The 14,836-nt window shown below is 55.7% G+C and overlaps 5 protein-coding genes across 5 annotated transcripts; 3 read left to right on the top strand and 2 right to left on the bottom strand.

Moving 5' to 3' along the window:
* Positions 1 to 287: 287 nt before the first annotated feature.
* Positions 288 to 5,514, bottom strand: SCP_0902710 (predicted protein; the record flags this gene model as incomplete). The annotated part of the gene is made up of 9 exons (XM_027761504.1): positions 288 to 697; positions 804 to 1,187; positions 1,241 to 1,378; positions 1,433 to 1,645; positions 1,710 to 2,688; positions 2,794 to 3,015; positions 3,325 to 4,727; positions 4,782 to 4,931; positions 4,986 to 5,514. The coding sequence occupies 9 exons, from the start codon at positions 5,512 to 5,514 to the stop codon at positions 288 to 290; spliced, it is 4,428 nt and encodes a 1,475-aa protein (XP_027617305.1).
* A 677-nt stretch (positions 5,515 to 6,191) lies between these two features.
* SCP_0902700 (hypothetical protein) lies at positions 6,192 to 6,791 on the top strand (the record flags this gene model as incomplete). The annotated part of the gene is made up of 1 exon (XM_027761503.1): positions 6,192 to 6,791. The coding sequence occupies one exon, from the start codon at positions 6,192 to 6,194 to the stop codon at positions 6,789 to 6,791; it is 600 nt and encodes a 199-aa protein (XP_027617304.1).
* A 185-nt stretch (positions 6,792 to 6,976) lies between these two features.
* On the bottom strand, positions 6,977 to 8,424 carry SCP_0902690 (SET domain-containing protein; the record flags this gene model as incomplete). Its single annotated transcript, XM_027761502.1, has 2 exons — positions 6,977 to 7,224; positions 7,281 to 8,424. The coding sequence occupies 2 exons, from the start codon at positions 8,422 to 8,424 to the stop codon at positions 6,977 to 6,979; spliced, it is 1,392 nt and encodes a 463-aa protein (XP_027617303.1).
* A 1,317-nt stretch (positions 8,425 to 9,741) lies between these two features.
* SCP_0902680 (L-serine ammonia-lyase) lies at positions 9,742 to 13,352 on the top strand (the record flags this gene model as incomplete). The annotated part of the gene is made up of 25 exons (XM_027761501.1): positions 9,742 to 10,039; positions 10,096 to 10,184; positions 10,245 to 10,267; positions 10,336 to 10,358; positions 10,737 to 10,743; positions 10,808 to 10,845; positions 10,898 to 11,120; positions 11,178 to 11,215; positions 11,268 to 11,407; positions 11,467 to 11,505; positions 11,561 to 11,632; positions 11,684 to 11,811; positions 11,868 to 12,075; positions 12,124 to 12,270; positions 12,323 to 12,376; positions 12,429 to 12,501; positions 12,551 to 12,595; positions 12,648 to 12,670; positions 12,730 to 12,748; positions 12,802 to 12,860; positions 12,924 to 12,942; positions 12,994 to 13,130; positions 13,188 to 13,196; positions 13,253 to 13,287; positions 13,349 to 13,352. The coding sequence occupies 25 exons, from the start codon at positions 9,742 to 9,744 to the stop codon at positions 13,350 to 13,352; spliced, it is 1,950 nt and encodes a 649-aa protein (XP_027617302.1).
* A 328-nt stretch (positions 13,353 to 13,680) lies between these two features.
* On the top strand, positions 13,681 to 14,831 carry SCP_0902670 (hypothetical protein; the record flags this gene model as incomplete). The annotated part of the gene is made up of 8 exons (XM_027761500.1): positions 13,681 to 13,778; positions 13,838 to 13,876; positions 13,938 to 14,031; positions 14,086 to 14,219; positions 14,290 to 14,403; positions 14,463 to 14,537; positions 14,588 to 14,664; positions 14,731 to 14,831. The coding sequence occupies 8 exons, from the start codon at positions 13,681 to 13,683 to the stop codon at positions 14,829 to 14,831; spliced, it is 732 nt and encodes a 243-aa protein (XP_027617301.1).
* Positions 14,832 to 14,836: the final 5 nt, after the last annotated feature.

Here is a 14,836-nt window from a genome sequence, read left to right as displayed (position 1 = left end):
TTAGAGCGGTGCGGTTCATAATAACTTAACGTACACGTTTACATGTACAGGGAATATATGCTACTGTAAGAGACGGGTATATGTATAATATTATCAACTGTCATCATACGGCACCCTCGTACTCTAGCTAAGCAGCCATAAATGTCGCTCAAATCGCATCGCAGCCCGCCCGCACCAGCAGCACTGGTCGTTATCGTAACACTTTTAGCACATACACACTTTGTCCATGAGATGCCGTCAGAACCGTCCGAGAGAGAAAAAAGAGAACGGGGAACAGGCCGGCAGGCCTATTTCGGGGGCGACGAGTTCCCGCCAGGGAGAGGCGACGGGGGTATCGGGGGAGGCGAAGGCGCGCCGCCTGTATTTGGCGTCCGCGGGCTCGGTCTAGGCGAGACGGGCAGGCCAACGACGTGGCTCCGCCGCCGCGAGGCCTTGTCCGTCGGCGTCGAGATGTTCAGCCCGCGCGACGCCGCCAGGTGCGCTGCGCGCGAGCGCGGGATCGGCGAGAGCCCGCCCTGGTCCGCCGTGGGCACATTCAGACTGTCCGAGGACGGCTGCTGCCCATACGACAGATGCGCGGAGCTCGATGTCGCCGAGGATTCCACGATATCGGACTCGTTCTCTGTCGTCCCTTCCATACTCTCTTCCGCAAGCGACGCTTCCTCGCCCTCATCTGATGGCGTGTCCTCGTCCGTAACTGCTTGAATCACACCCCGACCACGACAATGGCGCGCACGAGTAGATGACGAGGCGACGATGTCAGCTGAAGGTGCAATTTGGGACGAGAAGGGAAGAACGCCCACCTGGTAGTGCTCTCCCAGACAGCCCAAGAAGCTGATCTGCAGCAGCATCAGTGTAATGCCTGCTATTACGACGATCGAGCCCGGGCTCTTGCTCCCCTTGACCCCTGCGCGACGGCTCCCCATCCCCATCCGCCTCCAACGTGCTATCGACGTTGAACACACGTTTGAACTCGCCGAGCATGAGACTGAACACGCCGGCAGGGATGCCGAGCGTGGGGCTGAAGACGATACCGACGTTGCGCATCGTCATCTTGTTCACATGCGCGTTCTGCACGATCAGGATCAGGTGCGCCGTCAGCGCGCGCAGCAGGCTGTAGTTGGCGATCGGCAGCGAAGCAATGAGGCGAGAAAGCTCCTTGATCCTTTCCTGGGGATCCACGAAGTCTATGACGAGCGAGACGTCAGAGCAGCAAGAATGCATTTTGACGATAACTCACCGATCACCGCCAAAAAGCGCAAATGCAGATCGCGGGTGAGAATACTAGACGGAAGATCGCGCAGAAACGTCTTCAGGAGGCCAGCAATGGCATGCGGATCCCAGTACTCGTCTGAGCTTAGCAGGTCAATGTCGCCCTCTGGCAAGATCCGTGAATTTTGGAAGGCGAAGAGTATATTGTAAAATACCTTACCTGTGTTAAAACGGTCCTTGAGAGCTTTGATGACCGCAGAGCTGCCGCTTAATCGGTAGATACCCTCTTCTTGCTCGGCCTTTTTTGCTTCCAGATACTGGATGCAACGGAAGACAATCGCGGGCAAACTAGCTAACTCGGCGACCTCAAGCGAGTCCTCCAGGCTAATACCGAAGACGGCGCGCGGGATGTGCGTAGGCACGTTCGGCTTATCTGGAAAGATAACAAAGTCGCATTAGCCGACCCACAATAATGACATAGCCTAAGCTTCCCTCACCATGCTGGCGGACCAGGCCCCAGAAGCCGCGAGACTTCGCCTTTTCCCTCCGCTCGTTGGAAGACACGGAAGATTCTGACGGCGCGTCTTTGCCACCAAACTTGTAGCCGGCGGGAATGAGTGTGCCGTTCATCGGCGCAGAAATCTTGACCTTCCCGTTGACGTCGACGCGGGGGGTGTGCTGTCCGGCGTCCTTCTCTGGCGACGGGGTGCGCTCTGGGATAGCCGTCTTGAGTGGGTTGACGGACATCCGCATCATCTTCCTCCGGTCGAGGGCTAGGTTCCCACCTCGAACCGGTCTCTGGTCGACAAGATCAGGATAGTTACCGAGCTCAGAATTTGCCCGCTGAGATATGGGCTGCACAAGGTCTACATCATCTGCAACGAGTGGGGACGACGTAGGCAGCGAGGTCGACATCGGCATCTCCGCTGCTATTACCTGGTCGACAGGGGACGGTGCCATGACCGATGACTTCGCGGGGCCGCTCGACATCGATTCATCGCCGTACGAGGCGATATGTGGAAGGGGTTTCATGCTGCCACCATCGGATGACAACTTCGGGTTTCCGCACTTCGCTGCATCACGTGTCCGCCGGACTGGTGTGCTCTGCGCACTAGGCGGATCGTATATTGACGCAGAGCTCGTGCTCATGCGCGGCTGGTTCCCGGCATCTTGCTGTGTTGCGCCGCCCATGGCGGCGGCACTTCCCCATGAGTGGACAACGGGGATCTGATCCTCGCTGTATGTCCCGGAAACGTAGCGGACGAGCTCCTCGACCCAGCTATCGCGGTCCTTGTCGCTTTCTGCACAAAGGACATGTCGCGGGCTCGAGCCACCGGGCCCCTTCCTGGCCTCGATAATGAGAAAAGCGTGGCGATACTCGCTCTCCTCGTCCGATTCCTTCCTATCGGGGGCTCTTTGCTGGCGACCGATTTGAGCACCGGTGATCGTGATGGACCCGAGGTGGGCGCCGCCACGCTACGTCATCAGAGAAGGCACGTCAGCACGACCGTTGACGACGCAAGGCCCGCAGTGGAACCGCCGGCGGGGTTTGCGGCGAATCGGGGGAGGGGATGCACTCACGCTCTCGTAGTATTCCAGGGAAGGGCCCTGCAGCACGAAGTACCGCGTCTTCCAGCCACCAAAGTTTTTCCCCCTCTTGGTGAGGTAACCTTCCTTGTACCCGGCCTGCGCGACAGGCTTCTGTGTCTCGCGCACCATGTCCGACGTGAAGAAGGCGATCACCTCGTCCTTATTCTTGACTGGAAGTGCGATCAGCGATCGCAGGTACAGCTCGAGAGCGCTCTGCAGTGAAAAAAGACGTCAGCACTCAGACGAACTCCGAGACGACGGCGTGCCAACAGAAGGTACGAAGGACTTCCAGGTGACGACAAAAGGGGAGATAGCAAAACGATCCCGAGCATGGAACAGCAGAAGCGCAGCAACAGCATTGACATGAGAACGCGCCAGAAGAGTGGAACTGAGGTTAACCCACGGTGGTAAGCATGTACGGGCGCCATGATAAGTGGAAAACAACGGAGAAACAAAAAATAAAAATAAAAACAAACAATCACGAAACCCCAGGGGTCCGAAGATGGAAGCATAAGCACGCACCTTTCTTTGGTCAACCTTCGCGGGTGCATGATCCCGCCACAGCCGTCCTTCCGGTAGGGGCAGCATCTTCTTCCCGACGTTTTTACCTACAGTTGCGCGCATCCGCGCGTCTAAGCCGAGCACGTCGCTGTACAGCTTCTCCACCTTCCACGGGTCCTTGCCCTTTCCCGGGTCGACCAAGATCGCGAACGAGAGCACTTCCTTCCCTCGGTCGTTGGGGCGAATGGACGAATTGACCACTTGGATTTTTGTGTTAGGCAGGTCGCTCGCGAGGAGCGGCAGTTCTCGGAAGGTCATCTGCGGCGGCGTCGACGCCAGAGGGATGGGGAAGGGCGATATAGGTGTATGCGGTTCCGCCGGCGCCTGAAGATGCGAGTGGTCAGACCGAGATCGCGACCCACTGGTGCGTGTCGGCGCATACGGCGGCGTCGACGGGGGTAAGGGGAAGTCCTCCACCACCGCACGTTTGTTCGTCCCCCTCCCCCTTTTCCCTACCGTATCCCCGTTCTCGTCCGCGGGGTCATACGGATCCTCCTCCTCCTCCGGATATCCGTCCTCGACGTTGGAGTTCTGCCCGCTGCCGTCACGGACGGAGCCGCCGACACTGCCGTACATGCTATCTTCGTCTCCCATGTCGAGGAACGGCGCGTTTTCCTCTGTCGTTACCTGTAGCTTCCCTGGGGTGTGTGGGGATTCAGGACTGTGCCCCGCCTGTGCTTTAAGCGGCGAACCTGGACCTGAACTAAACCCAACCTCAAAGTTGCCTATAGCCGGGCTCGTCTTGGGCGAATCAGCCATAGTAGCGTAATACCTCTTCGCCTCTTCGGGCAACGATATCCGCGACTCGCGCGAGAGGGCGTACGGCCGCGACGGCTCGACATTAGAGAGCGGGCTCAAAGAGCTGGAAGATGCGGGCTGCTGAGGAGCCTGGAAGTTCGTCCTCAGTGGTGAAGGTGGGACGGGGACGGCTCTGCCGTTAAGCGCGGCCATTGCGGCAGTAGACCGGGGTGAAGGCGTGGGCGGTGTTAGTACGACGGCAGCTACTTGGGGCGGGACGCTGGCAACAGGGCGAACACTGTCGGGCGGGGGTTGCATCGGAGCGTAGGGACCGAGGACTGGATCTGCCACGTCAAGCTTTGGGACGGAATCTGCCATCTGAGCCGTCGCGGAAGACGTAGACGTAGAGAGCGCCTGGGATGAGGAAGAGAAAGATCTTTCTGTGGGGCTGAGCGAGTGCAGGGGTCGTTTATGTCCGTCGGACGAGGTTTCTGAGATTGAAGGGATGGAAGGTGTTGCAGCGTGACCGGAACGAGCGTTGTTGGGCCCCGAGTGGTTGACCTGTAGTTGAGAGGGTGACTCACGGGGACGCGACGGGTGTGTTGGCTGCTGCGAGGACTGTGCTGCTGATGATAACCAGAGTAAGCCAAAAGGCGGAATGTTCTGGCATCCAATGTTACCTTGTCCAGAGCTACGACTTGATGGACCAGGGACGAGCACTTGGGGAATGCTGTTCAGACTGGTCTGAGAGCTGTGTGCTTCCGTCAATGGGTCACGCGAACGATGCTGAGAGTATTGCGACTGCTGTTGCTGCTGCGATAATCGGGGAGCTACAGGACATCAGGTCAGTTGCGAACGGGGACGACAATAAATGTCGAGGACACCTGTATTATCGGAGTACGCTCGTACGATGTGCCCCCTCGGATCCAGCGCACCTCCGCTCGTGTTCGAGCTCCCGCTCTCGCTGTTCCTGAGGTGTGTCTGCGAGACGGCGGACCGCAGCGAGCCCTCCTTCTTCTCCTTCTCGCGATGTGCGCGGAGGAGCTTGTCGGTGTTCTCTCCCGTCCTCTGGAGACGCGAACGATACATTTCGCGCTCACTACGCACGCGCTCGAGCTCTTTCATGATCTGGTTGTACGCTGTGCGGTGCTTCTCCACGAGCTTCCACAACCCGCTATTCTGCACGGACAGCGTGTTTCGCTCAGCGACGGCTGCATCGAGCGCGGCAAGCGAGGGGTGGGGGGCGGACGCATAGGCTGCAAGAAGGGCCTCTGCAGTGATGGCCTGTGTACTCGGAGCGGCTTGTGAGTGGTTGGAAGACGAAAAGGAAGCAGCGGTGCGAAGTGGTGAGGAGGAATGGGAAGACGCGAGCTCTGAACGTTGGGATTGGTGTCGCTCGCGTCCATTTGGCATGGCGGTCGTCACGATTTCTGGTGGATTTGTGGTCGCCATCCTGGGGGAGGTGTACTCCGGTGACCCAAGGTGTTTCGCGTGTGATGTTCAGCCGTTCCGCAAATTCGCAGCTGAGTTCGAATCTGGGGAAAAGTGAGACTAACGCGGGGAATAGCTGCTCCAGGACTGCGAGGAGTATTCTCGAGAAATAAAAGAGAGGAGTTATGGAGATTAGACGAGGTAGAAAGGGAAGGAAGGAGTGGTCGAGGATCAAAGGAGATCAAAGGGCAGTGGCACTGGTAGTCGGGCGACTTTCCGACTCGCGTGCTCTCACCGACCCTGCTTTCTTCTTCTCATTCGACGAAACCAGCTTCCAATTATTGCGTCGTATCCAAGTTCTGATCAAACAGACTTCCCTGTCATGTTATTTCCTGGCTCAATTGTTACCAGTCCAGTTCAATCCTATAAATTGCCCCTTCCTGCTACCCAGCGCTACATATCTGATGCCCTGTTGACGTCCTCGGGCGAGGATCGTTGTGTGGTCTCGGTGCGATTAATTCGTCGGCTTCCCACTGGCATTAAGATTGTAAGGGTCTTCGATTCCGTGACGCGTGACTGACGGTTGCTATCAAGTGCAGCTTCTATATTGGGCGGCTCCTTCGAGCCTTCCCAGCACCACGTAGTCCTGACCTCGAACCATGTCTGTCGAGCCCCTACCACCTTCCATCGACGAGCTCTTAGCAGACCGCGCCAAAGCCCGCAGTCGCTACCCGCTCTCCTCCCCCCACCGCTGGCGCACTTCTCGCGTCCCGCTCCCTCTGTTTTCGCGCATATTGCGAACCCCACAGCCAGACACACCGTCTGCGTCCTTCTACCGCCTGTACGAGTTCTTCGTGCTCGACTGGAACGTCCAGCTGCGAAACGAGCTCGAGTACTTCTGTTCCATGCACCCAACCTGGTCAGTCTTCGATCTTCCCGATCCTGTCGACACCGACCCCGTGCGATACGCGGCGCTTGCGGTGCTTACAAGGCTCATGTGCGACGCGTTCAACCGCCGCATCGGATTGGGTCTTCCCCGAGACGCACCTGCGATCATACTGGACTTTGAGGAGCTCCAAGCCAGACCAAAGGTGTACGAGCAGCCGCCTGAGTGGGCGCAGCGCGTGCCCGCGTTGCAGGAGCGGGTCTTCATCCCAGATGCTCAGGGCAACGCCCCGGTAGAGGGGGACGAAGATATCAGCGAGGAGTTTCAGGGGATGAATATCATCGTCAGGATGCCCCACATCCATTTCATCTGAAATTTTTCTTCGGCACCGTTTGAATATCTGAATCCGCAGCGTATGTGTTCGAATTCTCCCTTTGCGAACTCTAGTCACACTCTAGTATAACCATTACTCCATAGTTACCTGGAGACAGAGTGATGGTGTGCTGGAAGGCCCGAGCTTCGATTCGCCCTGAGAAAATCAAACCCTGTATCCACCCTCTATGTCAGAGTAGGGCGAAGCTGCCCAACACCACAAGCTTCTCTCTCCGTTGCCATATCTGTTACACACCGACTACACCTACATTGGAAGAACCACCCCTCCTGCAGCTCCTTCCTCCGCTCCCTCCAGTCCATCTGCTCTACGTGCCCGTAGCTGATACACAACTCCTCATCTGCATCCACGTTCCGAGTTGTGATGAATCGCAGTACACGACCATTACGCTCTTTCTTGACGTTCGGCATGCAGTCTGCACGGGGCGGCACCGGGTTAGCATTACACGCGCGAAGTCAAGCGCATACTCACGATGGTTGAACAACGACGGCCTGGGATACACACCAAACCCAAGGCACTCGCTCTCCTCGGTTATGGGGACCTCCCATATACCAAACGAATTCCCCGGGTCGACTCCCAGGGCCATACGCACGTTCTCGACCGTGATGACGCTTCCTACGCCGCGCAGGCTGCCAGCTTCCCACCTGCCCACCCGAGTCTCCACCTTCCCGTTTCGCACGCGTGCGTGCTTGTGCTTGCCTCCTTCGCCGTTCAGCGCTAGCCCTGCAGCGGCCGGTTCGGCAGCGCTATCACCTCTTCTTCTCCCGCCTAACCCGAATCGCCCTTGCAATGCCTGATAGATCCTGATCTGGTCCTCCAGGAGCTCGGGGTAGGTTTGTAGATGACGAAGCTCGTTCGACTGCAGTGCCTCGAATTCGCGCCAGGTCGCTCCGCCGAAGCTAAGAGGCTTCTCGAAGGCTGGCATTTGCCCAGTATCGGGCGGCAGGAGATGCTGCGCTCCTTGTTCGCGGTAGAGGTGGACCAGCGCGAGAAGCACATAGCGCGCCATATCTGTCTCGAAATCGTCCAGCTGGATCTCCCGCCACCTTCTGACCTCTTTGGGGCTCCTCTCCTTCTGCCGCGTCTCGTCCCACGCGTGCTCGATGTCCGTACGCGTCAGTGCTGGTTTCTCTGCCAAGGCTGCTTCCGCGCTCTCGTTCACCTTTTCCTTCACCTTTTTGCGACGCGCTTCTTCAAGGGTTCTCAGGAGCTGTAGCGTGTCCATACCTTCACGCGTCATCCAGGAACTCTGGCAGTGCTCCCCGCAGAACCACAAACCAGCGCTTGGGCCTGACCTCTCTCGGTGGTCCAGGATCGTGCCTGGTTTCTCACCCTTTTCCTCCGGAGCACTGGTCTCTACGCGAGGACCATGCAGGCCTTCATCGTCACGACGCGTCAGAAACCCGCGCCGACCGCCGTCGTACCTCCAGCACTCGGCGCACACCTCCGCCCGGAACTGCTTCCAGATCGTGCACGCGTACGGCGTGGTGGCTTCGATGACGGTGCTGTTGGCGGGGATGGCGTGGGTGGTGTGGTACGTGCGTCCGACGCGCGGGTCGGTCTGCACGCGCAGACCCTCTTGCCAGGTGGCTTGGGGTATGGGGGCGGTGGTCATGACTGGAGGAATTTTATATGGTCCTCCGTATTATTGCGAGGTTCTGAGCTTTGAAACATGGAGAGATTGTTTTTTCTTCCAGCCGCAGGCTTCAGGAAAAAAAGAGACGCTCAAAAAGACCGGCGAAAGACTGGGGAGGCGCAACGCCTCTAAGGCCCACGGACGCTTAGTCAGCGGCGCGCCACAGAATAAGTGACCCAACGCGTTCTACCGCGCTCGCGACTACTTGTGCTTGAAACTAAGCGGAAATATGTACTCCTATGGGATTATATGGCCTTGGACATAATCTATGACTATATACTGTATACTACCCCTCATCAGTCTTGCATCTCTGTTCAGCATCAAGCTGACTCGAGGCTGGCAAGCCCGACATTTTCTATTTTCCTGTGTACATCCCAGAGCATCTAATTGTGATATTGTTTTTCGCTTTTTCTAAGTGATTTGATGTTTGAGGTCATCCATTCATGTGGTATGCATACAGGAAATGTAATAAATTCAGGTGTGAGAATCATGAGGGCCCGGCAGGACATTAGAGAGCCATAAATTCATGTTAAATCTGCAATTCATGCTCAGCAGTAGGTTATGATCTGACGCACAGGGAGGCTCATATACTTGGGGAAGCACGAGCACGAGCATTGCTGCGAGTGCGCGCATGCTTTCCCACACGTCCGGCGCGTCTGTGGCGCGGACTCCCTACTTCCAGTGCTTCACCTCGCATGTGGTTTGGAGCTTCAACGCTTGCTCGGTACGATTACTTTTAGTGACAACAAATGTTCTGTATTGTATTTACTAGGGAATGGACAACACAGAATTTCAATTATTCTGATATTTGCCCCACTACACGGAGGAAAAGCACTTCTCCTCTTCATTTTTTCGTAATTTGTGTTGTCCATTCCCTAGTAAATGCTATAAAGCTTCAATCCCGCGCAAATAAACCATTTTATTCGACGTGTGGAAAGTGGAAAACCACATGCGAGCAGTAGGTCACCTTTTCTGCCATCCGCCACTGAACGTAAACATGTACAAATGAAAATTCGCTCGCAGGCGTTGCGCCTCCCCAGAAAGACCCGTCGCCAATCGGATTGCGGTCACGTGCACTGGACTGATGCTAGGGTTAGGGTTAGGGGTAGCAAAGTTTCATTCTTCATCTCCGCGCGGTCACCGCCATTCCGTTTCTCCGTTTCGCGCAACTTTTCGTCAGCGGAGGCGGTACTGTTGATACCCTGCTTTTTATTATCCCTTCAATTGTTTTCTGCTTCTCCCTCCCCACTATCTCCTGAAAGGCGCCAGGCCTCTAATCAAAGTATTCACCGAATAATGCTTGTCGCAGCCCGGCTGGGTCGCGCACAGACCCGTCTATGTCTTGCCCTTGCACCAAAGTCGCCCCTCGTTCTCAGGACAGCGCGCGGACACCCGCCAAACATCCGTGCGCTATCATCCACGGTACCCCGCGCCCACCCTATCAACAAGCTCGCGCTCAAGACGCAGGAAGAGGAGGAGGAGAACAGCTCCGATCCCGACGCGATACCCGCGCACGAACTGAGCGCGGTGAGCGCGCACGAGGCGCGCAGCGAGCATGCGGTCATCTCCGCGTTTGACCTGTTCAGCATCGGAGGTGCGTGCCGCCGTGCTTTTCGCGCGGGGTGGGTGACTCACAAGTGTGGCGAGCAGTGGGTCCGAGTTCGTCGCATACGGTGGGGCCCATGCGCGCCGGGAAGATTTTTATCACGGATTTGGCAGAGCTCAATTTGTTGGAGAAGGCACGATTCGAAGCTTGTAGGCGTTGCGCTCGTATGTGTTAACATGGTTATTCTGTCCAGGTGAAAACTGTCAAGATCACGCTGTGAGTGGCCGCCGAAGTCCTGTTACACGTGTTTTAGGGGTTGCATGCTGATATGTTTTGCTTGTAAGCTATGGGTCGCTTGCAGCAACAGGTGAGTGATATCAAGCCTCCAGATCTGGTTCTGGCTTGAAGGGGCTACGTCGTCTTTGAGCGGTAGTCGTGAACCGAGGAGCACCTCGAACGAATCTGCCCTACATCTTCGCAGGCCCGGCAACTGCGTGGGATAGATACGTTCAGCTCGGTGTCATGCTGTGCTCGAGGACTACTGGCGCTTCACACGGCGCGTTTAATTCGCAAGCGCCGGATCTTTAGGCCACCCTAGACGCCACGTTCGCTTCTGGTTCACTCTTGCCAAACAGCAGAACGAACAGTTGACGCACTTCATGTCGTCATTTTGGATCTTGCCATCAGATCTAATGGTGTAGTAAAGTGAGAAACGTATGCTGACATGACACTCTCACTTGCGTAGGGAAAGGGTACGCGTCCCGCAGCCCTCCAGAGGTTTCGACACCATGACTCAAAACTCCACTTTTTCTACAGCCATCACACCCCGCAAGCCATCCTGCTCGGTCTTGAAGGTCTGTGCTCTTCCGCTCTTCTGATACCTATCACCCATTGGTAGATGTCCAGGCTCCGACCCCGAGACAATCGACACTGGCACGATACCCTCGCGCTATGCAGCCATTCTGGACAACAAATACCTCATGCTCGGCGGGTGGCACCGCATCTCATACGACATGGACAGGGACATGCTCTGGCGCTGGGACCAGGTGTTGAAGACGCACCCCAACGGGATGCGCTTCTCTGCGTTCGGCGAGGACGGGGACCTCCTTGCGACAAATGAGTATTTCAGGTGGGCGGAAGCATTACTGAACGTGCTTGTAGTTGCAGTTAATTGACCGCGACTTAGCGTTGGGGGAGGATTCGTGGTCAACGAGAAGACGAAAGGTGGGCGCTTTCCTGTCCGCGCGTGAAGGACTGGATGCTGAGTAGACCGCAGTCGATGAGAACTTGTTTTATAAGGGCGTGGATAAGAGCGTCGTGCATGGTGCGCGGTTGCACCAGACTCATAGCTCCGATGTTGCTCCAGGGGAGCCGCCTGCGGAACCAGAACCTGGTCAACCGCCATATCCGTTTGTCGTATGTTTTGACGTATCAACGGGATCGTCCACATGTTACTGACACATTGGTTCCGCTAGTCCGGAGACAGCTTGTTAGCACTCACACAAAAGCACAATGTACGCAACCCGAGTCCATTCGTGCTACAGCGTCCATCTCACGCGCGACATACAGATGACTATCGCACAGGTTGTCTACGATAACGAGCTGTCATTCGGATACACACACGAGGAAATCCACCAGAAGGTTTGTGCTACCATGCCTTCAAAAATTTCCTTCCTACTCAGCGCTTCACAGCTGATGCGGATCTGGAGCGTCATGGACGACTGCATCCGCATAGGTGTGTCCTCCGCGGAGGAGAAGCTTCCAGGGAGATTAGGTCTCAGACGCCGCGCGCCCATGCTCTATCGGCGGCTCATGCGGGGGTGAGTTACTCCCACTATTCCTTATACCCGTCTCCGCCTCCTCAATTCACCCTCAGTTTCTATCCGGGCCTCACCGCGCCAATCCTGCCTGCCATCGGGGCCGGATCCATGCCCTCCGGGAGCATCAGCCCCCCCGAAGGCGAGGAGTACACACAGCCGGACAAGGCGTTCTTCCCCGACAGCGCGGAGGGGCGCAATATCTCCGTGGCGCGCGCTGCTCGGGTAGTCGGCTCGTTTATGCACCCCGTGCTGCCTATGCCCCCCGTGCGTCATTTGAAATGTGGGTATACCGGTGGCTGACGATGAGTGCAGCGCAAGACGATGATCCCTGCGATGGACTTCTTGTCGTGCTATGCGATAGCAGTGAACGAGGTGAACGCGAGCGGGGGACGCATCGTCACCTCACCCACAAATGGTGCCGCTGGTGTCATCCCGGCTGTGCTGAAGTATATCGTGGAGGTGCGCGTCGCGTCGCGTGCACTTGTGTCGTTGAGCTAACTCAGTGTCGTAGTTTGTTAGCGACGATCCGGAGAAGTCTGTCGTGACATTTTTGCTCACGGCCGCTGTGAGCCATCTTCCTCTTGATAGGCGCACCTCAGCTGACTGTGCGCCGGTAGGCAATCGGCATGCTCTTCAAGCGTGGTAGCACAATCTCTGCTGCGGAAGGAGGCTGCCAAGCTGAAGTGGGCGGTAAGAGGTCGTTCGCTTTCAGTGGGTAGTCATTGACGTAGTGCCTCAGTTGCGTGTTCCATGGCTAGCGCTGGTTTCGCTGCATGTATGGGCGGTAAGCGCAATTTCTATCAGATCTCGCTGGTTATTGACACAAATGCTTCAAGCTACGCCGGAGACTGTTCTACAGGTGGGCTTTTGAATTGCTCGGCGTTGGTGTGTATTTAACGATATTATGATCGTCGGCAGGCTGCTGAGATCGGTATTGGTGAGTTTACTCAAGCTCGTTCCCAAAATTCACTGACATTTTACCCAATACAGAGCATAACCTTGGACTGACGTGCGACCCCATTGACGGTCTAGTCCAAGTACCATGCATCGTACGCGCTTCTACTGCATATGTCTGAGCGCAACCCCACTGATGTCCTCGGCCCACTTACCAGGAGCGAAACAGCTTGGGAGGTATGTATCATGCAACCACCCGTCAGTATACCAATTGATTTTTATTTATAGCTGTGAAAGCTGTCACGGCAGCGCAGCTCTCACTAGCAAGCTCAAATGTATACAGTGTCACGCTGGATGAGGCGATCGAGGCTATGCGCTTGACCGCGGTTGATATGAGCGTAAAGTACAAGGAGACCAGCTTATCGGTGAGCTTCTTCCTCCGCAGCTGACGCGAGCTAGTCTAATCAGGGTTTGACACATAGGGCCTTGCGGTACGTATTTTCACTGTATTTTGAACCGGAATACTGATGCGCTTCACCTGGAACAGAGGACGGTTAAGATCCCTCTCACTGTACCGGCTTGGTGAGTTTTCATTGTCTATCTCTCGGTCTGGCATCACATTGACGTCTTGCTTTCCCTACAGTTGATTTCATAGAGCGTCGCGCCTCTGTTTTTCACTTAGATAAACTAGACATAAGTGTAAGGCTGGCCCGGGTATAATCCTCACGGACTCTGGATGGACTTATCGTACTGTTATTTACACCTTTTTACTGTACTTTTGTTTCTGCCTAGTACTTGGACCTTGGCTTTGTGCGAATAGGAGACTGGACTTTGTAGAAGTACTTGCACGTGAGGGGAGACGCGTCAGTGGTGAGACGCGTGATACTGATAGCGCGTGTCGCTATTAGAACTGCCACCGCGACTTGGCGCTCGGGATCCGCAGCCCCCTCTCACTTCATCTCTGCTTTCTGAACCATGATTCCACAATGGGTGTCTATGCTTGCCTCTATAGGCATGGCGGTCGGCCCGCCGCTCGTCTACGCGGACCAAGCGTATTCTATCGTTCAAAAACAGTGCGTTGGTGATGTCGTTGGTGCTGGGCGCTGACTGGGGGGCTGAACTGTGAATGTAGGGATGCCACGGGGTTTTCGCGTGATGTTTGTGCTATACTGTGAGGACTTACGTTGTACATGTGCTACGGATATCTGAATGAATGAGTTGCTACTGTTCAGGCTGCTAGCGAACATCACTCGATGTTTCTTCTGGCTCGGAAACCGGTTTGAACTGGCACTACTCATACAGTCTGTGCTGATGATCCTGGCCCAGGTCAGTCACTTCCTGTGTCCGCGAATGTCATGCTAGGGTCTCATTCTGCGCCAGCTAGCTTTGCTATATATCTGCATCCGCTACCGTCCGAAGGCGAGTCCGGAGAACGTAGGCGCATCTTCGCGGCCTTTCTCCTTCTGGCAATGGCCAAAGTACACCCAGTATCTTGAATTCATTGTGGGATTTGTGTACGTTCAATCCTGTTCTCCCTGGTGATTTTACAGTACCTCATGAAGAGTATGAACGCATGACCGATAGATTATGCCAAGCTATCCTGTTCTTGATCTTTGGACGCTCAGAATTCTTCATCACGATTCTGGGTTTCGTCGCGTTGGGCTTGGAGAGCACGCTGCCCATACCACAGCTTATCAGGTCCGTATATTCGCGATACAAGGTGGTCTTCTTCCGCTGATGCAATTGGTATGACGTAGTAATCACAAGCAAAGATCACTATATGGGTTCAGGATGTCAACGCTAGTCGGGTGGTTCGGTGGAGATTCATTCAAGTAAGAGTCCAACAATGAGCTTACTCGCGCGGCTGATGCATTGGCTCCAGAACTGTGTATTTCTTCGTGCAGAATTCTCCCCTGCAGTTCAAAGTCTGCGCGATCTTCCAGCTATCGATAGACTGCGGTGGGTCATGCCATTCTCGTGCGTGTATGTCCGCTAATCTTACGTTGTTATGCTCCGACCCAACAGCCATTGTGGTGCAACGCATAATTTTTGGGAATGCCGTTCCTGCTACGACGTTGAGGGAGGAAGATGATATCGAGCAGGCCTTGGCCTTGGCGGAGGAATAAATTAT

The sequence above is a fragment of the Sparassis crispa genome, assembly GCF_003851025.1.
Source record: "Sparassis crispa DNA, contig_000008F, whole genome shotgun sequence".
Lineage (NCBI taxonomy): Eukaryota > Fungi > Basidiomycota > Agaricomycetes > Polyporales > Sparassidaceae > Sparassis > Sparassis crispa.
This window is presented reverse-complemented; position numbering and strand designations above follow the sequence as displayed.